At 39.3% G+C, this 26,435-nt stretch overlaps 1 protein-coding gene across 7 annotated transcripts in view; it reads left to right on the top strand.

Annotated features, from left to right (window-relative positions):
• The window catches only part of Slik (Sterile20-like kinase), a 119,793-nt gene extending 98,171 nt beyond the window's left edge, over positions 1 to 21,622 (top strand). For 4 of the 7 annotated variants that reach the window (XM_071681369.1, XM_071681368.1, XM_071681372.1 and 1 more), the window contains 4 exons: positions 356 to 491; positions 2,496 to 2,599; positions 4,148 to 4,210; positions 18,036 to 18,583. In XM_071681369.1, coding sequence (XP_071537470.1) covers positions 356 to 491; positions 2,496 to 2,599; positions 4,148 to 4,210; positions 18,036 to 18,170 — 438 coding nt within the window. In that variant the 3' untranslated portion in view covers positions 18,171 to 18,583. Of the gene's footprint in view, positions 1 to 355; positions 492 to 2,495; positions 2,600 to 4,147; positions 4,211 to 18,035 lie in introns of all 7 variants that reach the window. The other 3 variants (XM_071681374.1, XM_071681370.1, XM_071681373.1) reach the window with 1 other exon arrangement.
• Positions 21,623 to 26,435: the final 4,813 nt, after the last annotated feature.

Here is a 26,435-nt window from a genome sequence, read left to right on the forward strand (position 1 = left end):
AGTTTTTCTCCATTCAAACTCACCTCCCAATTGACTTGACCCTCAACCCTACTGTACCTAATAACCTTGCTCTTATTCACATTTACTCTTAACTTTCTTCTTTCACACACTTTACCAAACTCAGTCACCAGCTTCTGCAGTTTCTCACATGAATCAGCCACCAGCGCTGTATCATCAGCGAACAACAACTGACTCACTTCCCAAGCTCTCTCATCCCCAACAATATACTTAAGTCATTTATAAGAATTGGTCTCTTTATAATTACCTATTTTTGGAGGGAGGTATATTAGGTTGTTGAATGATCTCCATCTCAGTGGAAAGGCATTGCAGTCATATCCAAAATAAATCCTAACAGTTTCAGGAAAATGAAAAGCGTAGATATGAAGCAGAGAAGAAGCGTGCAGAACAGAAGCATCAGCGTAAGCTAGAAGAGCTTCAGGCAGCCTCAGAATATACCATAAAAGAATTAGAGCAACTGCAAAATGAAAAACGTATGTATCATGGATTTTATGTATGTTTAACACTTGATCATACCTTTTAAATCTAGATTCTGTCTACTGGACTTTCTCCAAATTCCTGATTGAAAAATTTTGTGCATAGTTTTGTTATTAACAAGGTTGATTATCCTGATGAGGAAGACATTTTATTTAGTTTGCCACAAACCAAAAAATAGTAATATTACAGTCAAAACACTTTCAAGATATTACACATTACTGTTTTCATACACACTCAAATGGGAAGAGGTTCCCATTTATGCAACTCCCATGTATGCATGGTCACATGTCTTGGTCCTGTAGCCCAAAACAAGTTTATTGTATAGGCAACCAAGTTAAATTTCCTTGTTGTGAAATGCAGTAAAGATTTATTCATGAAAACGAATTTCCAGTTTGTAAAATTATATTGGTCATGATTCAAACACTTTCCTTAAGACATTGTACTTCTAAAAGTTCTATAGTCAAAACATTCAAAATCCAAATGCCTGTGTATTAAAGTATCATGTCATAATGGCACTTGAGTTTCCATAGTTTGCTTTTGAGGTAGTAATGCTCTGTGATTTTCTGTTACATTTTTTTCTTTCCATAATTGTCCCATCCCAGCAGCAACCTCTGCCTCAGCATAAAATTTTCAGTGGCATAGAGAATGAAGAACTTTGTGTAAGTACAATTTGTAAATAAGTACATCAGATTAGGGAGGAGACTTGTATCTAAAGGAGAGGTAGAGAATATTTGGACCAAGTATTTTTCTTGAAGAATTTGAGAGGAAAACTTGGGAGCGTATGTGACTTTTGTGGATATGCAGGATGTTCCTGGACTTTACCTTCTTGTTGTTAGGTTGCAAGTGAAAAGAACTTCAGCAAAGTTCTATCATTGGAACATCATTTTGTGAAAGAACTTCTAACTCCAAAGTAGTCCATCCTTTCCCTGCTATTGATTGGACAGCAGCCTTGAAGCTGCACAAACCCTTGGAGGAGAGGTCCCTAGGGTTGTATGATAATGGTAATAACAATGGATTTGGAGAAAATATACTGCAAGATTGATTGATAAAGAGGCCTTGTGGGAGGCACTACAAATGTATTGAGTATGTGGAAAGTTGATAAATTCACTGAGTTTTTACCAAAATTTTTGTGGGTAATATTGGTGAGTGATTCCTGGTGAAGGTGGGTATGTGCAATGGATGTGTGATGTTATTCCTGAGGTTCAGTTACCCAAAGACAAACATTGTGAAACGACACCACATGCTTCCCATACTCAGGCCCCTATCATCCTGTGTAGTGTAGACAAATGTAGTAGATTTTGTGGTTCAGATGATGAAAACAGCTAACTATAATATTTACACGGGAAACCATGAGTGATTCTGAATATAATGATAGAAGACAAAATCTCCAGATACAGGGAGTTAAGTTGAGGGGAATATCATGTGCTGGGTGTGTTGTTGGATTGAATGGTGGCAGTTTGCGAAGACTTAATGGCCTTAATGGCACACCAAGGTTGGACCCATTCACAACAATAGACCTAAAACCATTGGTTACTCCAAGTGCAACTATTCTCATGATAGAAAAAATTACTGATCAGTGTTATCATTAGTATTACAACGTGCTTATAACAATACTGTTAAACTTTACTTATGAGTGTGATGAGCCATCAAGCTTGAATATTGGGCAGTAGGGACTGACAAGCTTATGATATCATCCCAGTATATGCTGTACCTTCTTCATAACAGAAGAAACCTCTTGAGGCTAATAATTTAAGAACAAGTCAACTGGATAGTCAGACAGGCAGGAAATGTTAACAGATGAGTTAATGTAGACTGCTTTTGGTTCCAGTGAACCAACTGCGACTGGCTTGGTTGCTTGGGTAATTAATCTAATAATGTTTAGAAAGTATTCTAGGCTGTTTGTTCTATTCTGTTTCCAAGTAAATATTTTGAAGCATTTGGGGAAGTAATATAAAAAGATAACCCATCTAAGCTTGTTTCTCACTTTTGTACTTTTACAGGAAAAATGTTAATGGAGCATGAAACCAATAAACTCAAAGCTCAAGATGAAGAGTATCAACGGGAAGTGCGAGAGTGGAAGGAAAATCTAAAGCCTCGCAAACAGGTACCTAACATTAAAACAGATTTAACTAATCATCAATAACTTTCTTATTTAGTCTGATCATTGCTATATGTTTGGCTGATAGTCTTGCTTAATCAGTTAGGAGTAACATGTCATTGTTCCACTTAGTTTTGGATGATGTTCTTTGATTTTGATATTATCATAATAAAAAAAAATTTCCCATGGACTTTCAAAGTGCTTCCTAGTTTTGTTTGATTTCTATGAGTTCAATATTATTTTAAAGCTTCTCATCTTTAAGCAGTTTTTCCTTGTTTGAACCCAGACATGAGGTGTAATGCTTGAATATATGCAGCTCTGGCCAACTTGCTTTTGTAAGAATTATTTTGGTGCTGTTGAATGCTTCATCATAACTTATAAGTTTTGTTTCATATAGGTGATGAATTCTTATTTATAGATTAAGGTAGTCCATACTCAAAAAGATATTCAGAGAAGGATTCATCATTATTTATCTCCTAAAAACTTTGGCATAGTCATACATTACAAAGAAGATCTCATTCTTCAAAAGTTTCTTTGGAGCTGTGTCAGCATATGAATTCCAGTCTAGTCAGTTCAGTAAATCAAGACTTAGATTTTCATAATTGTTTCCAAGTGCTACTTTTTTATTAAGTGTTTCATTATATTTCATTTATTTATTTATTTTATTTATTATACTTTGTCGCTGTCTCCCGCATCAGCGAGGTAGCGCAAGAAAACAGACGAAAGAATGGCCCAACCCACCCACATACACATGTATATACATACACGTCCACACACACACATATACATACCTATACATCTCAATGTATACATATATATACACACACAGACATATACATATATACACATGTACATAATTCATACTGTCTGCCTTTATTCATTCCCATCGCCACCCTGCCACACATGAAAATAACCACCCCTCTCCCCCCAAATGTGCACGAGGTAGTGCTAAGAAAAGACAACAAAGGCCACTTTTGTTCACATTCAGTCTCTAGCTGTCATGTAATTATGTATATGTCTGTGTGTGTGTATATATATGTATATGTTGAGATGTATAGGTATGTATATATTGCATGTGTGGATGTGTATGTATATACATGTGTATGTGGGTGGGTTGGGCCATTCTTTCATCTGTTTCCTTGCGCTACCTCACTGATGCAGGAGACAGTGACAGAGTATAATAATAATAATCATAATAATAATAATAATAATGATAATAATAATAATAAAATATATATATATATATATATTTATTTTATATATATATATATATATATATATATATATATATATATATATATATATATATATATATATATAGGTATATATATATATTTTTGTTTTTGTTTTTTTGTTTTGTTTCATGCAAGATATAAAGGTAAGAAAGAACTGTGATGAATGTATAACTTTGCAATGGTAGTGTAAACACTGTTGGGCTGGAAAGCATCTCCTGATAACTCTCATCAATATCAGCCAGAATAAATAAGCTGTTGGCCAGCTGGTATAAATTTTTAGCTGAACTGGACTATCTGTCCCTCCATGGTTGTTGCACAGGGACTGGAGAAGGACATTCATGCTGATTGGATCTTTGCACAGAGAACACATCTTGACTACCAGGTGGATTATATAGTGTTTCAGAATAGCATGGATTAGAGTAAGATTCTCAGTAGGAATATTCTCTTTGACATTCAGCTCACAGATTGGAAAGGATGATGCATGATCAATTTTCACTGTGCATTTTGCATCCTTTTAGAGCCAGTCTTTCTGTTCTCTAGCTTGATAGTATTGCAAGGCCAGCTTAGCATTTTATTGGTTATTCTTTGATAAGGGCTGTCTCATTTTAAACTAACAAAAGACACCATACCTGAATGCAGAGGCACACCCTCATTTTGCATTATGACCTATGACTTACTCGATCAAACCACCTCACACCACATATTGTCCTCAGACATCTCATTTCCAACACATCCTCCCTCCTCCACACAAGCCTATCTATAGCCCATGCCTCACAACCATATAACATTGTTGGAACCACTGTTCCTTCAAACATACCCATTTTTTCTTTCCGAGATAATGATCTCACCTTCCACACATTCTTCAGTGTTCCCAGAACATTTGCCCCCTCCCCTACCATGTGACTCACTTCTGCTTCCATGGTTTCATCCGCTGCTAAATCCATTCCCAGATATCTAAAATACTTCACTTCCTCCAGTTTTTCTCCATTCAAACTTACCTCCCACTTGACTTGTCAACCCTGCTGTACCTCATAACCTTGCTCTTATTCACATTTACTCTTAGCTTTCTTCTTTCACACACTTTACCAAACTCATTCACCAGCTTCTGCAGTTTCTCACCCGAATCAGCCACCAGCGCTGTATCATCAGCGAACAACAGCTGACTCACTTCCCAAGCCCTCATCCACAACAGACTGTATACTTGCCCCTCTCTCTTAAACTCTTGCATTCACCTCCCTAATAACTTCATCCGTAAACAAATTAAACAACCATGGAGACATCACACACAACTGCCACAAACCGACATTCACTGGGAACTAATCACTTTCCTCTCTTCCTACTTGTGCACACACATTCCTTACATCCTCCCAAGCTCACTTACTCTTACCAATCTCTTCACCCCACCATTCTCTCATCTTTTCTGAAAACCTCAACAAATCCTCACCTTCACCTCCATAAGATAATGATCAGACATCTCTCCAGTTGCCCCTCTCAGCACATTAACATCCAAAAGTCTCTTTTTGACGTGCCTATCAATTAACACATAATCCAGTAATGCTTTCTGGCCATCTCTCCTACTTACATACGTATACTTATGTATATCTCTCTTTTTAAACCAGGTATTCCCTATGACCAGTCCTTTTTCAGCTCACAAATCTACAAGCTCTTCACCATTTCCATTTACAACACTGAACACCCCATGTACACCAGTTACACCCTCAACTGCCCACCCCTAGCGAGAGAGGTAGTGTTAAGAACAGAGGACTGAGCCGTAGAGGGAAAATACTCACTGGGCCCCCTTCTCTGTTCCTTCTTTTGGAAAAGTAAAGACTGGAGGGGAGGATTATATATCCCTGGGGATAAGGGAGAAAGAATACTTCCCTCATCTTCCTTATGACTAAAAGGGAAGGGAGTGGGGGCTGGAAGTCCTCCCCTCTGGTTTTTTATGGAGTGGGGGGCTTGAAATCCTCCCCTCCAGTTTTTTACTTTTTCAAAAGAAGGAACAGAGAAGGAGGCCCAAGTGAGGATTTTCCCTCGGGAGATACAGGAAAGAAATATAACAGTCAGTTGATATACAACGAAGAGACATAGCTAGGACATCATCTGGTAAACAAGTGACTACCTAAATTGAGGTTGGGTGCATTTAAGTCTTTCAACATGCATATCATAAAATTTGTCATGTGAACAAGAAAGGGAACTGTTTGCACATTTTTTCAACGATAAAGCTATCCAGTTTGTATAGACCTTCACAAATATTACAATTCTTTGTGTATTTATTTATAGAAAATTCAGTAATATTTCTCTTGGTACAAGAGTTAAGAGTTAATAACTGAGATTGCTATAGTCTTATACCATATTTATGTTGCTTAAGTCTAACAGAAAGATCTTTACCAGTCTGTCCAACATAAAACCTATCACAGTTTTTACACGGTACTCTGTAATCACACCCTGCGAAACTTTCTAGTGAGTTTCTGAGTAAGATATTCTTCTTAGTGTTGTTGTTGCTGAAGACACCATTTACATTAAAGGATTTAAGCAACATGGGAATTAAAGTAAAATCATTACTAAAAGGGAGAACCAAAAAGGTTCTTGGTGTCAAGGGGAGGTTTGAGATTAACTTTATAAAATGATTTCTTTGCCAACTTAAGAGATTTATCAATGAAATATCTAGGACTTTAATTTGGTTCCAGTAGAATATATCTTCAAGCTCATCAGAAAGAGAGTTCATTATTTGGGAGGGCAAAAATGGGTATGTTTGGTTAGCCCAACAATGTTGTGTAAATGCAAGGCATGTGTTTTTTATAAGGATGTGTGGAGGAGGGTGAATGTGTTGCAAATGAAATGTTGACAATATGTGGTGTAAGGTGATTTGATTTGAGTAAGAAAAGCATTAAAGGGAGGTGTGGTAATACAAATAGTGAAAGAGCTGAAGAGGTTGTGCTGACATAGTTTGGACATAGAGAGAATGAGTGAGGAGAGGTTGACAATGAGTGATTGAGGCTTGGACATGCATGAGGGTGAAAGATGTTCACTGGATTTAGTGAACTGGAGCAGTGGTTTAAAAGGGTCAATGTTCTGTCAGTGGACTGAACCAGAGCATGTGAAGTGGTTGGGGCAAACCATGGAAAGGTCTGATTAATACAAAGAGCATATGTAAAATTTCCTCTAAGATGCATAAGTACCAGCCACCACCACTAGTGTGTAAGTAGAAAGGGTAGTTTGGTGATTGGCCAAGCATGGCCAAATGATATTTATCCCGTTGTGTAACTGTTGCTTGGCCTGGGTGGCATTAGTATCATGAGACTCATAACAAAATGCCAAGTTTTGTGATGAAGAAATATTTCATGTAATTATATTTTCATAAAAATATGGTTTCCCAGTTTCTCTATGGTCTTAAGCATTAATGTACCATCATCTTCAGGACATTTTTTTTTTGCCATAGTAAATAGTATTGACTTAGGCTTCAAGCAAAACATTCCAAACATATAACAGACAGTACAGTAACAGGGCAAAGAAGCCATTTAATCACCATTTGCCACCAAAGGAAATTAGGTTTTGCATAACACTGTTCTCACTGACCCCTCTCCAGCTCCTCCCAAGCTTGCAGTTTATTTTTTTTTAGTAATTTTGACAGCTGCTATGTAACTAATAACAGTATACTAACAATGCTATATATCTAATAACAGTATACTAACAATGCAGCACAACCATTTAATCCTACCAGAAAGCCAGTTTGGTAGTAGCAGTGTGCGGTGTTAGGTGTGGGCAGAGGTGTCTATTTACAGAGATGGAGGGAGGCACAGCAACATATTCACTTGCCTCCCTACCTCCCTCACCTCAATTGCTTGCTTGCTTGCTTTTTTTTTTTTTCTATACTATAATTACTCTTAAAGGTAAAAACTTCAGGAACAGTGCGCAGCAACCATACAATCACACCAAAAATTCATTCAGTGGCAGTCTGTGTGAGGAGGAGTGTGTGAAACTGTTGTATCTCTGTTATCATTATTCTCTCTTTTTCTGCTTCATTTTTATCATTTTTTTCATTGGTAACATTCACGAGGAGGGGAAGGGGGAGGGGGCGAAGGTTCTGGGAGCGATGAAGAATGTGTCGAAGGCGAGAACATTATCTTAGAAAGCAAATATGGGTATGTTTGAAGGAATAGTAGTTCCATCAGTGTTATATGATTTTGAGGCATGGACTGTATATAGATAGGGTTGTACAGAGGAGGGTGGTTGTGTTGGAAATGAAATGTTTGAGGACAATATGTGGTGTGAGTTGGTTTGACCAAGTAAGTAATGAAAGGGTATGAGAGATGTGTGGAAATAAAAAAAGAGTATGGTTGAGAGAGCAGAAGAGGGTGTGTTGAAATGGTTTGTTCATATGGAAAGAATGAGTGAGGAAAAATTGACAAAGAGGGTATATGTGTCAGAGGTGGAGGGAAGAAGAAATAGGAGACCAAATTGGAGTTGGAAGGATGGAGTGAAAAAGATTTTGAGTGAATGGGGCCTGAATATACAGGAGGGCGAGAGGCGTGCAAGGAAGATGGAGTGAATTGAAATGATGTGGTATACTGGGGTCGACATGCTGTCAATGGACTGAACCAGGGCATGTGAAACATCTGGGGTAAACCATTGAAAGGTCTTTGGGGCCTGGTTGTGGATAAGGGAGCTGTGGTTTCAGTGCATTATACACGACAGCTGGAGACTGAGTGTGAATGCATGTGGCCTTTTTTAATCTGTTTTCCTGGTGCTGCCTTACTGACCCAGGGGGTAGCAATGCTGATTCCTGCAGGGTGGGGTAGAACCAGGAATGGATGAAGGCAAGGAAGAATGAATATGTACATTTGTATATATGTATATGTCTGTGTATCTGTATACGATGATATGTATATGTGTGTTTATCTATATATATGTGTAAATGAATAGATGGGCCATTCTTCATATGTTTCCTGCACTACCTCGCTTATGCAGGAAACAGCAATTAAGTATAATAAGTAAACATAAATGAATATATTTGTGTAAAGAGTGCTTTGTGCTAGCCTTGCATCTTAGCAAAATCTTTCAAGTAATTGTAAGTGCCAAACATCAGGTAGAAATAAAAAGCTTATTCCTACTTCCCACTTCAGCTACCTATACAATACTCAGATCCCCCATACCCCAACAAACATGATATTAATGCAACATAATATATCCAGTGGAATGACTCAACAATCAGCAAGCCACCACCATTCCAATGTAGTATTAAATTCTGATTCATCAGACACAACCATCTCCATCTACATTCTACATCTAGACTTCCAAGAGAAATATGAGTTAACATGGTCAATCTCTGTTCTGGACACCACCCATTGCTTCAATATTACAATGATTCACCATACTGCAAGATCCACAAAAATGCACATACAACATGACCACACTTTTTGATCTCTGGCTTCACCCACTGAACATGGCTTGCTTCCTGAGCACTGCTGAAGCCTCACAGAAGGGGGTCCTTGGGGAGGAAGGTAAGGTAAGGTATTAGGTTGATGTGGTTAAACACAAGAGTAAGACTCTCAGCTTCTTATACACAAATGGTAAAATGTAAATAAAGAATTAGACACATGCATGCACACTATCTGTTTTCGTGTGTGTGCGGTTATGCATGTGATTGTGTGATTTCCTGCCTTTGCATATAGGGAGGGAGTTTTACACTCATGGGAACCCATATCATGACAAAAATATGGAATGTTTTGTGTGTGTGTGCATTTGATAATCTTATACATACACACATTATTATTACTTTTTTTCATACTAATCGCCATTTCCCATGTTTGTGAGGTAGCATTAAGAACAGGACTGAGCCTTTGAGGGAATATCCTCCCTTGGCCCCCTTCTTTGTAACACTACTTCTTTTGGAAAATTAAAAAATGAGAGGGGAGAAAATCCGGGTCCCCGCTTCCTCCCCTTTTAGTCACCTTCTACGACATGCAGGGAATACGCGGGAAGTATTCTTTCTCCCCTGTCCCAAGGGATAACACACATTATATATTTTTATTTGCTTTTATTTGCTTTGTCGCTGTCTCCTGCGTTTGCGAGGTAGCGCAAGGAAACAGACGAAAGAAATGGCCCAACCCACCCCCATACACATGTATATACATACACGTCCACACACGCAAATGTACATACCCATACATCTCAATGTACACGTATATATACACACACAGAAACATACATATATACACATGCACACAATTCACACTGTCTGCCTTTATTCATTCCCATCGCCACCTCGCCACACATGGAATAACATCCCCCTCCCCCCTCATGTGTGCGAGGTAGCGTTAGGAAAAGACAACAAAAGCCCCATTCGTTCACACTCAGTCTCTAGCTGTCATGCAATAATGCCCGAAACCACAGCTCCCTTTCCACATCCAGGTCCCACAGAGCTTTCCATGGTTTACCCCAGACGCTTCATACGCCCTGATTCAATCCATTGACAGCACATCGACCCCGGTATACCACATCGATCCAATTCACTCTATTCCTTGCCCGCCTTTCACCCTCCTGCATGTTCAGGCCCTGATCACTCAAAATATTTTTCACTCCATCTTTCCACCTACAATTTGGTCTCCCACTTCTCCTCGTTCCCTCCACCTCCGACACATATATTCTACATTCACTGAGAACCAGTCACTTTCCTCTCTTCCTACACGTACACATGCCTTACATCCTCGATAAAAACTTTTCACTGCTTCTAACAACTTGCCTCCCACACCATATGTTCTTAATACCTTCCACAGAGCATCTCTGTCAACTCTATCATATACCTTCTCCAGATCCATAAATGCTACATACAAATCCATTTGCTTTTCTAAGTATTTCTCACATACATTCTTCAAAGCAAACACCTGATCTACACATCCTCTCCCACTTCTGAAACAACACTGCTCTTCCCCAATCTGATGCTCTGTACATGCCTTCACCCTCTCAATCAATATCCTCCCATATAATTTCCCAGGAATACTCAACAAACTTATACCTCTGTAATTTGAGCACTCACTCTTGTCCCCTTTGCCTTTGTACAATGGCACTATGCAAGCATTCTGCCAATCCTCAGGCACCTCACCATGAATCATACATACATTAAATAACCTTACCAACCAGTCAACAATACAGTCACCCCACTTTTTAATAAATTCCACTGCAATACCATCCAAACCTGCTGCCTTGCCGGCTTTCCCTAACCCTCTCACTTTGCACACCACCTCGACCAAAACACCCTATATCTGCCACTCTATCATCAAACGCATTCAACAAACCTTCAAAATACTCACTCCATCTCCTTCTCACATCACCACTACTTGTTATCACCTCCCCATTAGCCCTCTTCACTGAAGTTCCCATTTGCTCCCTTGTCTTACGCACTTTATTTACCTCCTTCCAAAACATCTTTTTATTCTCCCTAAAATTTAATGATACTCTCTCACCCCAACTCTCATTTGCTCTCTTTTTCACCTCTTGCACCTTTCTCTTGACCTCCTGCCTCCTTCTTTTATAGATCTCCCACTCATTTGCATTTTTTCCTTGCAAAAATTGTCCAAATGCCACTCTCACTAATAATCTTACTTCTTCATCCCACCACTCACTACCCTTTCTAATCTACCCACCTCCCACGCTTCTCATGCCACAAGCATCTTTTGCGCAAGCCATCACTGCTTCCCTAAAAATACATCCCATTCCTCCTCCACTCCCCTTACCTCCTTTGTTCTCACCTTTTTCCATTCTGTACTCAGTCGCTCCTGGTACTTCCTCACACAAGTCTCCTTCCCAAGCTCACTTACTCTCACCACTCTCTTCACCCCAACATTCTCTCTTCTTTTCTGAAAACCCCTACAAATCTTCACCTTCGCCTCCACAAGATAATGATCAGACATCCCTCCAGTTGCACCTCTCAGCACATTAACATCCAAAAGTCTCTCTTTCGCGCGCCTATCAATTAACACGTAATCCAATAACGCTCTCTGGCCATCTCTCCTACTTACATACGTATACTTATGTATATCTCGCTTTTTAAACCAGGTATTCCCAATCACCAGTCCTTTTTCAGCCCATAAATCTACAAGCTCTTCATTTCCATTTATAACACTGAACACCCCATGTATACCAATTATTCCCTCAACTGCCACATTACTCACCTTTGCATTCAAATCACCCATCACCATAACCCGGTCTCGTGCATCAAAACCACTAACACCCTCATTCAGCTGCTCCCAAAACACTTGCCTCTCATGATCTTTCTTCTCATGCCCAGGTGCATATGCACCAATAATCACCCATCTCTCTCCATCAACTTTCAGTTTTACCCATATCAATCTAGAATTTACTTTCTTACACTCTTATCACATACTTCCACAACTCCTGTTTCAGGAGTAGTGCTACTCCTTCCCTTGCTCTTGTCCTCTCACTAACCCCTAACTTTACTCCCAAGACATTCCCAAACCACTCTTTCCCTTTACCCTTGAGCTTCGTTTCACTCAGAGCCAAAACATCCAGGTTCCTTTCCTCAAACATACTACCTATCTCTCCTTTTTTCTCATCTTGGTTACATCCACACACATTTAGACACCCCAATCTGAGGAGGAGATTCGAGGAGGATGAGCACTCCCCGCGTGACTCTTTCTTCTGTTTCCCCTTTTAGAAAGTTCAAATACAAGGAGGGGAGGGTTTCCGGCCCCCCGCTCCCATCCCCTTTAGTCGCCTTCTACGACACGTGAGGAATGCGTGGGAAGTATTCTTTCTCCCCTATCCCCAGGGATAGGTACAGTAGGGTTGAGGGTCAAGTCAATTGGGAGGTAAGTTTGAATGGAGAAAAACTGAAGGAAGTGAAGTGTTTTAGATATCTGGGAGTGGATTTGGCAGTGGATGGAACCATGGAAGCAGAAGTGAATCATAGGGTGGGGGAGGGGGCGAAAATTCTGGGAGCGTTGAAGAAGGTGAGAAAGTCGAGAACATTATCTCGGAAAGCAAAAATGGGTATGTTTGAAGGAATAGTGGTTCCAACAATGTTATATGGTTGCGAGGCGTGGGCTAAAGATAGAGTCGTGCGGAGGAGGGTGGATGTGCTGGAAATGAGATGTTTGAGGACAATATGTGGTGTGAGGTGGTTTGATCGAGTAAGTAATAACAGGATAGGAGAGATGTGTGGTAATAAAAAGAGTGTGGTTGAGAGAGCAGAAGAGGGTGTTTGGTCACATGGAGAGAGTGGGTGAGGAAAGATTGACCAAGAGGATATATGTGTCAGAGGTAGAGGGAATGAGGAGAAGTGGGAGACCAAATTGGAGGTGGAAAGATGGAGTGAAAAAGATTTTGAGTGATCGGGGCCTGAACATGCAGGAGGGTGAAAGGCATGCAAGGAATAGAGTGAATTGGAACGATGTGGTATACCAGGGTTGACGTGCTGTCAATGGATTGAACCAGGGCATGTGAAGCGTCTGGGGTAAACCATGGAAAGTTCTGTGGGACCTGGATGTGGAAAGGGAGCTGTGGTTTCGGTGCATTATTGCATGACAGCTAGAGACTGAGTGTGAACGAATGTGGCCTTTGTTGTCTTTTCCTAGCGCTACCTCGCACACATAAGGGGGGAGGGGGTTGTTATTTCATGCGTAATGGGGTGGCGGTGGGAATGAATAAATGCAGATGATATGAATTATGTACATGTGTATATATGTATATGTCTGTGTGTATATATATGTATATGTTGAGATGTATAGGTATTTATATGTGCGTGTGTAGACATGTATGTATATACATGTGTATGTGTGTGGGTTGGGCCATTCTTTCGTCTGTTTTCTTACGCTACCTTGCTAACACGGGAGACAGCGACAAAGCAAAATATGAATTAATATATATATATATATATATATATATATATATATATATATATATATATATATATATATATATATTTTTTTTTTTTTTTTTTTTTTTTTTTGTCTCCCGCGTTTGCGAGGTAGCGCAAGGAAACAGACGAAAGAAATGGCCCAACCCACCCCCATACACATGTATATACATACGTCCACACACGCAAATATACATACCTACACAGCTTTCCATGGTTTACCCCAGACGCTTCACATGCCTTGATTCAATCCACTGACAGCACGTCAACCCCGGTATACCACATCGCTCCAATTCACTCTATTCCTTGCCCTCCTTTCACCCTCCTGCATGTTCAGGCCCCGATCACACAAAATCTTTTTCACTCCATCTTTCCACCTCCAATTTGGTCTCCCTCTTCTCCTCGTTCCCTCCACCTCTGACACATATATCCTCTTGGTCAATCTTTCCTCACTCATTCTCTCCATGTGACCAAACCATTTCAAAACACCCTCTTCTGCTCTCTCAACCACGCTCTTTTTATTTCCACACATCTCTCTTACCCTTACGTTACTTACTCGATCAAACCACCTCACACCACACATTGTCCTCAAACATCTCATTTCCAGCACATCCATCCTCCTGCGCACAACTCTATCCATAGCCCACGCCTCGCAACCATACAACATTGTTGGAACCACTATTCCTTCAAACATACCCATTTTTGCTTTCCGAGATAATGTTCTCGACTTCCACACATTCTTCAAGGCTCCCAGAATTTTCGCCCCCTCCCCCACCCTATGATCCACTTCCGCTTCCATGTTTCCATCCACTGCCAGATCCACTCCCAGATATCTAAAACACTTTACTTCCTCCAGTTTTTCTCCATTCAAACTCACCTCCCAATTGACTTGACCCTCAACCCTACTGTACCTAATGACCTTGCTCTTATTCACATTTACTCTTAACTTTCTTCTTTCACACACTTTACCAAACTCAGTCACCAGCTTCTGCAGTTTCTCACATGAATCAGCCACCAGCGCTGTATCATCAGCGAACAACAACTGACTCACTTCCCAAGCTCTCTCATCCACAACAGACTTCATCCTTGCCCCTCTTTCCAAAACTCTTGCATTCACCTCCCTAACAACCCCATCCATAAACAAATTAAACAACCATGGAGACATCACACACCCCTGCCGCAAACCTACATTCACTGAGAACCAATCACTTTCCTCTCTTCCTACACGTACACATGCCTTACATCCTCGATAAAAACTTTTCACTGCTTCTAACAACTTGCCTCCCACACCATATATTCCTAATACCTTCCACAGAGCATCTCTATCAACTCTATCATATGCCTTCTCCAGATCCATAAATGCTACATACAAATCCATTTGCTTTTCTAAGTATTTCTCACATACATTCTTCAAAGCAAACACCTGATCCACACATCCTCTACCACTTCTGAAACCACACTGCTCTTCCCCAATCTGATGCTCTGTACATGCCTTCACCCTCTCAATCAATACCCTCCTATATAATTTACCAGGAATACTCAACAAACTTATACCTTTGTAATTTGAGCACTCACTCTTATCCCCTTTGCCTTTGTACAATGGCACTATGCACGCATTCCGCCAATCCTCAGGCACCTCACCATGAGTCATACATACATTAAATAACATTTCCTTTTTCCATAGCCAGAGGTTGAACCATTATGTGACATTCATTTTTTCATTTCATTTCAAGCTAGAAGTTTCAGTTTTCTAAATTGTTTCTTTAATTTTTCACATGTATATATATGTATGTGTGTGTGTGTGTGTATGTGTGCGTGTGTGTGTGTATGTGTGTGTATGTGTATATATATATATGTATATTATCCCTGGGGATAGGGGTGAAAGAATACTTCCCACGCATTCCTCGCGTGTCGTAGAAAGCGACTAGAGGGGACGGGAGCGGGGGGCCAGAAATCCTCCCCTCCTTGTATTTTTTTAACTTTCTAAAATGGGAAACAGAATATATATATATATAATTTTTTTTTTCATTATACTTTGTCGCTGTCTCCCGCGTTTGCGAGGTAGTGCAAGGAAACAGACGAAAGAAATGGCCCAACCCACCCCCATACACATGCATATACATACGTCCACACACGTAAATATACATACCTACACAGCTTTCCATGGTTTACCCCAGACGCTTCACATGCCTTGATTCAATCCACTAACAGCACGTCAACCCCAGTATACCACATCGCTCCAATTCACTCTATTCCTTGCCCTCCTTTCACCCTCCTGCATGTTCAGGCCCCGATCACACAAAATCTTTTTCACTCCATCTTTCCACCTCCAATTTGGTCTCCCTCTGCTCCTCGTTCCCTCCACCTCCAACACATATATCCTCTTGGTCAATCTTTCCTCACTCATTCTCTCCATGTGCCCAAACCACTTCAAAACACCCTCTTCTGCTCTCTCAACCACGCTCTTTTTATTTCCACACATCTCTCTTACCCTTACGTTACTCACTCAATCAAACCACCTCACACCACACATTGTCCTCAAACATCTCATTTCCAGCACATCCATCCTCCTGCGCACAACTCTATCCATAGCCCACACCTTGCAACCATACAACATTGTTGGAACCACTATACCTTCAAACATACCCATTTTTGCTTTCCGAGATAATGTTCTCGACTTCCACACATTCTTCAAGGCCCCCAGAATTTTCGCCCCCTCCCCCACCCTATGATCCACTTCCACTTCCATGGTTCCATCCGCTGCCAGATCCACTCCCAGATATCTAAAACACTTCACTTCCTCCAGTTTTTCTCCATTCAAACTCACCTCCCAATTGACTTGACCCTCAACCCTACTGTACCTAATAACCTTGCTCTTATTCACATTTACTCTTAACTTTCTTCTTCCACACACTTTACCAAACTCAGTCATACTATTTGCCATTTCCCGCGATAGCGAGGTAGCGTTAAGAACAGAGGACTGGCCCTTTAAGGGAATATCCTCACCTGGCCCTCTTCTCTGTTCCTTCTTTTGGAAAATTTAAAAAAAAAAAAAAAAAAAAAAAAAAAACGAGGGGAGGATTTCCAGCCCCCGCTTCCTTCCCTTTTAGTCGCCTTATACGACACGCAGGGAATACGTGGGAAGTATTCTTTCTCCCCTATCCCCTATATATATATATATATATATATATATATATATATATATATATATATATATAGAGTTGAGGGTCAAGTCAATTGGGAGGTAAGTTTCAATGGAGAAAAACTGGAGGAAGTAAAGTGTTTTAGATATCTAGGAGTGGATCTGGCAGCGGATGGAACCATGGAAGCGGAAGTGGATCATAGGGTGGGGGAGGGGGCGAAAATCCTGGGAGCCTTGAAGAATGTGTGGAAATCGAGAACATTATCTCGGAAAGCAAAAATGGGTATGTTTGAAGGAATAGTGGTTCCAACAATGTTGTATGGTTGCGAGGCGTGGGCTATGGATAGAGTTGTGCGCAGGAGGATGGATGTGCTGGAAATGAGATGTTTGAGGACAATGTGTGGTGTGAGGTGGTTTGATCGAATAAGTAACGTAAGGGTAAGAGAGATGTGTGGAAATAAAAAGAGCATGGTTGAGAGAGCAGAAGAGGGTGTTTTGAAATGGTTTGGGCACATGGAGAGAATGAGTGAGGAAAGATTGACCAAGAGGATATATGTGTCGGAGGTGGAGGGAACGAGGAGAAGTGGGAGACCAAATTGGAGGTGGAAAGATGGAGTGAAAAAGATTTTGTATGATCGGGGCCTGAACATGCAGGAGGGTGAAAGGAGGGCAAGGAATTGAGTGAATTGGATCGATGTGGTATACCGGGGTTGACGTGCTGTCAGTGGATAGAATCAGGGCATGTGAAGCGTCTGGGGTAAACCATGGAAAGCTGTGTAGGTATGTATATTTGCGTGTGTGGACGTATGTATATACATGTGTATGGGGGTCGGTTGGGCCATTTCTTTCGTCTGTTTCCTTGCGCTACCTCGCAAACACGGGAGACAGCGACAAAAAAAATATATATATATATATATATATATATATATATATATATATATATATATATATATATATAGATAGATAGATAGATAGATAGATAGATAGATAAAATTGTAGTTGCACTTTAGCACAGACACTGCATGCATATGGATGCTTATCTGGTTTGAAGCATGTTGGCTGAATACCAGCTGCTTGAAATTTTGAATCATATGACTCATGATATTTATGGAGATTTATTTTAGTGTGATGATTATAAAAGATTTTTCTCAGTGGATAAGTGTAACTTGATTTTATATTGCCTTTCAGAAGTTGGAAGAGGAATTTGAAAAGCAACTGAATGAACAGGAACAGTTTTATGGAGCTTACTTGAGCCGTGGGCTAGGGTCCAACATGACACCCTCACAATCAACTTCCAGTCTTGCTCGCTCTAATGCATCCTAGAACATATGGAAAGTATTTGAGCTTTGTGAATACTTACTTAGTCATTTAGTTAAGGTGATTTTAGTGAACAAGTGAGAAGAAAACCCAAGTACTATTTATGACATACTGGGATTTTTGTGAAAGAGCTGTATTTAGAATCACATAAAGCGAAGGAAGACCTTATTTCGACAAAGGCATTAAAAATGAAAAAATCTTCCTTTGTCTTTGAAAATGGTGTAGTGTTATTAAGTGCAAGTCAGCATTGATTGCAACACAGAATATTTTGACGGTATTAATAAGTTGACTCTTTCCAGTGTATCATTGAGTGCATCTTTTGAATACTGCCATTGTATTATAGCAATCAACTTAACCACATTATTTGTGCCTACTCAAATGAAATATATGTAGAATTGAAAGAGTATATGAATCAGAACCCTTAATCTTCTCTAGAATTGGAAATCAGGTACTGGAATCAGTACACTTACAAATTTTTCTGGTTGACCATTGTACAGTACTCGCTCATTGGAGGTCTATGTGACAATAAGAAATGTGTGTCCATCCATTACAACTTTTATAATGTGTATTTCCCTGATCCAGACAAACAGAGTCTTAATTGACTGGGATATTCTACCTTGATATATGAGGTGAACTGATAAGTGTCTCCCATGTTAACCAAGGCTGATATCCTAGTTAATCTCAGGTTACCTCTGCTGAGTGACAGTGGTATTTTTTTTTCTTTTTCAAACTTTAATGTAGAGAATCAAAAACCCATAATTGCCTATATTACTTGAATTCTTTGCAGGTGTTTCATATCAGTGTAATATGTATCAGTATTTTTTCATGGTTTTATAATATCAAAATGATTTTTATATCTGCCTTTGCATTTATTTTACTTTTTGAATTATGACATTCGCTCTTTTGTGTGAATAAAAGAAAGTTAATGGTATAGTTTGTATTGATATGAATTCTGCAATAATTCCATCAATATTTTGTGCAATATGCAGACATGACAGGTGTTCAAATGTATCAAATGTAAACATTTTCTCTATGTGTTTTTGATATACTAATCTGGTAATGTATGTGCGTACAATCCACTGCAGGCAAGGGAATTCTTGTTAGAAAGGGTAACTTTCAAGAAGCACTTTATCATTTTTCATGGTATTTTCTTTTCGGATGTCATTTTATATAAATTCACTATATTTATTCAATAATAAACATAATGTAAATGAATGTGTCACTTGTGGTTGCACAAATTTGAGGTCAGCTATCAAAACATTTGAGTACGTTAATGAGGTCTCACAAAGGATGTTCATTTCATCAGTTGAAAGGACTAGCTTGTTGCAGACAAATTAAAAGCAAACTACAGAGATTAATTTTAAACTTGTAACATCCTCATGATGGTAATGAAATACAAGGTTCAAAAATTTTTGCTTGCACAGATTTCTGAGAACAAGAACTATTACTTAATGCACAAATTTGATGAAACACCAGAATGGGAGAAGGCTTGATCAGTCAGTATTATCTTAAAGGTCTTAGACGAAAATGTGTTAGAACAGCTGGTGTTCATTATTTACATTCAAAATTTATCCAACACTGGAACTTTTCCTTTAAAAGCGAGTAAAACAGAAATAGTTTATTTAATGAATTCCCCATATGCAGCTGTGTGAGAGCTTAGTCTTCTGCACAAGCTTATCATTAAGTGGACCGTAGGGAATAAAGTTTTGACTCACATTAGATAGTAAGTAAACTCTAGCCCTGTGGTACATGTTCATTTTGACTTACTTCTCTTGCAAAGGTTATTCAATTTTGAGGTGATATTTGTAATAACCCAGTCTTCAATAAGAAACAAAAGTCAGTGTCATTTATATACAAGATGAAACAAAATCTGTAGTCATGTGATGCAGTGCATACACTTTGGTATTGTATCAGTAAGAATGATTCCACATTACAGAAAAGTACACTCCTGGTACATGACATTCATCTTAATTGCACTTTTTTTTTTCTAGAAGAGATGTACTATTGCTGAGGCATTATTAATATTTGTGTCCTAAAATTTGTATTCATCCCATGGATACCACAATTGGAAGAAAGAGCGTTAAGTGCTCACAGTGATTGCTCTTGTAGATATAGTTGTGTAACATTTGTTAGACTGGTGAACAGTTGCACTGCAGCATTTTCATCATGTCTTTTTGAGACTAATTTAGTTTGCTTCCTATATCCTTTTTCACTTAAAGTTTAGCTTCTAAAAATTGTACAACAGTTGTAAAGTTCTTTAGATTTAAATTTTAAATTTCATTTGAGTACCCATATATTACAAAAGATACAGTATACCACAACAATTATTATTGAGAACATTATAGCTAAAAGGTTATATTCCATTCTGAATTATCACATTCAATAAACTGTCACATTAAGTAAAAACTGTAAACAAAGTTTGATCATCTCTGATGATCTAGGTGTATGTATTGGGAATGATGAACCAGTCATGAGTTGGAAGGATTTAAGCGAATGTTGAAAATCCCAAGTGTAATATTTCCTCATGAATACATTTGTTTCCATGAGCTTTGTAAACTCTTTCTTGAAGGAATTATGAGATGTATCATGAGATCTGTGTTAGGGATGGACCTTGCATAAGTATCAGAGTAACCGGTATTAAAAATCATAAAAGATTTTGGTTGTGTTGCCTGCAATAAAGTTGACTTCTGATTTGTCATATATAAATTTGTGCAGTGCTTATTGATCTCATTAAGATTGTGTGATTGGTTGCTGTATGGACATTTAAACTTTCAACTTGTGATGTATAAAGAGCCTTTTAGTGAGGGATAGAAACAATTATAACGGATATATATTTTTTTCATACAATTAGATGTATTATATCCTTACATCTATCCAATAGGTTACAACCATGGTTTGATACTGCTGTGGCATTTGCAATGAGATGTGGTCCAACCTCAATGTTTTGGACTAACCATTACCTCTGCCTTCTAGTGAACCCAGCTACACAATCTTTTTGTACTTAGAAACTGATCATTGACTAGAAAAAAAAAGTACTTTTGCCAGTCATTTGACTTTGTCAGATGAGTAGACTTCAAGTTTTATGTGCATAGTAATATATGGTAAACTTTTTCAGTGTTTTCCAAGTCAAAGGAAAATATTTTTTACTGAAATCTTTTTATTGGTAACTATTCCATCCTGTTCGGGTCAAAACTTGCACTGTGTGGATGTTTAATTTTATGACCCTTTCCTAATGTGTAGGTCATCATTGTCAGTTTTGATTACTTTATCAAATCTTAGTATTTGTTTGAAATGACCTTGTTAGGTCCTGTATAGTTACTGTAATGTATAACTAATATTATGTTCATTCACATGGTCATCCATTTTAGGACAGGCTGTAAAAAACCAGTGTAAGGTAAGTTTACATATATTCTTGTTGACAAATATAATGTGTAAAGAAATAAATTGCTTTATTAGAATATGCTGTTGATTCTATGCCAATGACAAATTTAGATTTGCAAGATATTTTTTGAGTGGTGCACATCTTACTTATAACTTAACCTGCTTTGGAAAATGCTTTTGGGAGCAAGAGTGTAATGTTACGGTACATGAAACATGACTTGAAAGTAAGGTAGTCAATATATCATAGTGACATCTATTAGTCCTTTCACTGTGGACAAGGGGAAACCGACCCTCTTTATTTTACAGGGCTGAGAAAGATTTCTTTTTTTGCCGTGATGCTGAATGAAATACTTTTCCAACCACAAAAAATGTAGACCTCTTTCAAATGCTCAGTACTGTAAGGTTTTACAGGGAGCATTACATCAGCCAATCTGTGCTGCCAGATTAAAACCAGGCTCCAGACCTTTCTGTGATCTCCACCAGCTGCTTCATATGCTCTGATTCAGCTCATTAAAAGCATATTAATCCAATTCACTCTTTCCCTTGAATGCCCCTCACCTTTCTGTATATTCAGGCCCCCCAGCTCAAAATCTTTTTCACTCCATCCTAACTTAAGTTTGAGCCCCTTCTTGTCTCCTCCACTTCTGACACGTAAAGAAGACTGAGCACAATACTACTCAACTGCCTTGCACTCACTACACACATCACAACACTTCAAAACCTGTGGTCCTGCTTCCTGAGTGCTGCAGGACCTCATAAGGATAGAAATAATTCCAGCATCTTCATAAAATTTTCTGATTGGGAGAATGGTGTTTACAACACAGGGCATATCTGCACAGAAATTACTTTCTGAATGTTTGCAGAGTTGCAATAACAGCATGAATTAATATGTAATTCTGCAACTTTAATCTGGGTTGGCATGTTCCATCACTCAAATCTCCTGGGCTTCACCTGTAATGAATGAAAATAGATAATTAATTATAGTGATATTTTTGTAAAGCATATGCAACACAAATGTGCTAATTATAAATGCTACACTTTTTATTTATACAGGTGTTATCCCTGGGATTACGGAAGAAAGAATACCATCTACATACCTCCAGTGTCTCAGAGGATGACCATCAGAAGTGGAAGCAGGGGACAAAAGAAGGAGCAGAAACAGCACCAATGCTAGCATATTTCCCTGAAAGGCTCAGTCATCTGTTCTTGACACTGCCTTCTTCTTATGGGAAATATGTGAAAAAGCACACACACATGCATTATACATATATTTATTTATTTATTTTGCCTTGTCGCTGTCTCCCGCGTCAACGAGGTAGCGCAAGGAAACAGACGAAAGAATGGCCCAACCCACCCACATACACATGTATATACATACACGTCTACACTCGCAAATATACATCCCTATACATTTCAATGTATACATATATATACACACACTGACATATTCATATATACACATGTACATAATTCTTACTGTCTGCCTTTATTCATTCCCATCGCCACCCTGCCACACATGAAATAACAAACCACCTCCCCCCTCATGTGCACGAGGTAGTGCTAGGAAAAGACTACAAAGGCCACAGTTATTCACACTCAGTCTCTAGCTGTTATGTGATAATGCACCGAAACCACAGCTCCCTTTCCACATCCAGGCCCCACAGAACTTTCCATGGTTTACCCCAGAAGCTTCACATGCCCTGGTTCAATCCATTGACAGCACGTTGACCCTGGTATACCACATCGTTCCAGTTCACTCTATTCCTTGCATGTCTTTCATCCTCGTGCATGTTCAGGCCCCGATCACTCAAAATGTTTGTCACTCACCATCTTTCCACCTCCAATTTGGTCTCTCACTTCTTGTTCCCTCCATCTCTGACACGTATATCCTCTTGGTCAATCTTTCCTCACTCATTCTCTCCATGTGACCAAACCATTTCAAAACACCCTCTTCTGCTCTCTCAACCACACTCTTTTTATTACCACACATATCTCTTACACTTTCATTATGTACTCGATCAAACCACCTCACACCACTTATTGTCCTCAAACACCTCATTTCCAGCACATCCACCCTCCGCACAACTCTATCTATAGCCCACGCCTTGCAACCATATAACATTGTCGGAACCCCTATTCCTTCAAACATACACATTTTTGCTTTCCAAGATACGTTCTCGCCTTCCACACATTTTTCAATGCTCCCAGAGCTTTCGCCCACTCTCCCATCCTATGACTCACTTCCGCTTCAATGGTTCCATCCGCTGCCAAATCCACTCCCAGATATCTAAAACACTTCCCCCAGTTTTTCTCCATTCAAACTTACCTCCCAATTGACTTGGCCCTCAACCCTACTGTACCTAATAACCTTGCTGTTATTCACATTTAATATGTTTTCTTCTTTCACACACTTTAACAAACTCAGTCACCAGCTTCTGAATGTTAATGTCCCAAGAGGTGCAACTGGAGGGATGTCTCTGACACACATATCCTCCTTGTCAACCCCTTTCCACTCACTCCCAACACGTGACCAAACCACTTTAGTACACCCTCCACCACCACTCGCCCCTTCCACCCCCCAACCACCTACTCGATCAAACCCCGTCAGACCACTTATTGTCCTCAAACATCCAACCTCCAACACAACCACCCTCCTCTGCATAACCAGGAACTCAAGGATGGGCCGTTTTGATACCTACTTCTGTCCCTACATGTCGATGCTTTGTAACTCTCTACCTTCTCATGTCTTTCCCAGTAACTATAACCTGTCAGTGTTTTCAAAAGACAGGTTTTTCACTTTCAAAAATTCATAAATACTTTCCCTTGTCTTTTCCAGTTTCATAATCCTCTTTATAATTCAAGTATGGCCCAGCTTTAATGTGGACTTTAGTCCGTAACTGGAGCCTTAAGCATAAGAGAAATATTATGTATGTGAGAAATACTTAGAAAAGCAAATGGATTTGTATGTAGCATTTATGGATCTGGAGAAGGCATATGATAGAGTTGATAGAGATGCTCTGTGGAAGGTATTAAGAATATATGGTGTGGGAGGCAAGTTGTTAGAAGCAGTGAAAAGTTTTTATCGAGGATGTAAGGCATGTGTACGTGTAGGAAGAGAGGAAAGTGATTGGTTCTCAGTGAATGTAGGTTTGCGGCAGGGGTGTGTGATGTCTCCATGGTTGTTTAATTTGTTTATGGATGGGGTTGTTAGGGAGGTGAATGCAAGAGTTTTGGAAAGAGGGGCAAGTATGAAGTCTGTTGTGGACAAAGTCCAATACAGTTGCTTGGTGGCATCCAAAAATTAAAAGACAAATCAAAGGTTTAGTTTAAATCCCCTTTGGCGCTGCCAAAGGTAATTACAGGGGCATAGAGGAATCAAAAGGGAAAGAAACATATGGAAAGCTTACTTTAATGCCACTTTGGGAATGCCAAAGAGCAAGAGAATTGCGGTGAGGCATCCAAAAATTTAGAGGAAAATTGAAGGATTAATCTAAATCCCCTTTGGCGTCTTCAAAGGCCTTTACAGGGGAATACTGGCATCTGAAGGGAAAGAGACAAATCAAAAGTTTACTTAAAAGACCGTTTAGGGGTGCCAAAGTCCAATACAGTTGCATGATGTCATCCAAAAATAAAAAGGCAAATTAACGGTTTAGTTTAAATCCCCTTTGGAGCCACCAAAGGCAATTACATGGGCATAGAGGCATCAAAAGGGAAAGAAACATATAGAAAGCTTACTTTAATGCCACTTTGGGGATGCCAAAGGGCAAGAGAATTGCGTGGAGGCATCCAAAAATTTAGAGGAAAATTGAAGGATTAATCTAAATCCCCTTTGGCGTCTTCAAAGGCCTTTACAGGGGAATACTGGCATCTGAAGGGAAAGAGACAAATCAAAAGTTTACTTAAAAGACCGTTTAGGGGTGCCAAAGTCCAATACAGTTGCATGATGTCATCCAAAAATTAAAAGACAAATTAACGGTTTAGTTTAAATCCCCTTTGGAGCCGCCAAAGGCAATTACAGAGGCATAGAGGCATCAAAACGGAAAGAAACATTTGGAAAGCTTACTTTAATGCCACTTTGGGGATGCCAAAGGGCAAGAGAATTGCGGTGAGGCATCCAAAAATTAAGAGGAAAATTGAAGGATTAATCTAAATCCCCTTTGGCGTCTTCAAAGGCCTTTACAGGGGAATAATGGCAACTAAAGGGAAAGAGACAAATTAAAAGTTTACTTAAAAGACCCTTTGGGGGTGCCAAAGTCCAATACAGTTGCATGGTGGCATCCAAAAATAAAAAGACAAATCAAAGGTTTAGTTTAAATCCCCTTTGGCGCCGCCAAAGGCAATTACAGAGGCATAGAGGCATCAAAACGGAAAGAAACATTTGGAAAGCTTACTTTAATGCCACTTTGGGGATGCCAAAGAGCAAGAGAATTGCGGTGAAGCATCCAAAAATTTAGAGGAAAATTGAAGGATTAATCTAAATCCCCTTTGGCGTCTTCAAAGGCCTTTACAGGGGAATAGTGGCATCTGAAGGGAAAGAGACAAATCAAAAGCTTACTTAAAAGACCGTTTAGGGGTGCCAAAGTCCAATACATTTGCATGATGTCATCCAAAAATAAAAAGACAAATTAACGGTTTAGTTTAAATCCTCTTTGGAGCCGCCAAAGGCAATTACAGGGGCATAGAGGCATCAAAACGGAAAGAAACATTTGGAAAGCTTACTTTAATGCCACTTTGGGGATGCCAAAGGGCAAGAGAATTGCGGTGAGGCATCCAAAAATTTAGAGGAAAATTGAAGGATTAATCTAAACCCCCTTTGGCGTCTTCAAAGGCCTTTACAGGGGAATAATGGCATCTAAAGGGAAAGAGACAAATTAAAAGTTTACTTAAAAG

The sequence above is a fragment of the Panulirus ornatus genome, chromosome 32 (genome assembly GCF_036320965.1).
Source record: "Panulirus ornatus isolate Po-2019 chromosome 32, ASM3632096v1, whole genome shotgun sequence".
Classification (NCBI taxonomy): Eukaryota; Metazoa; Arthropoda; class Malacostraca; order Decapoda; family Palinuridae; genus Panulirus; species Panulirus ornatus.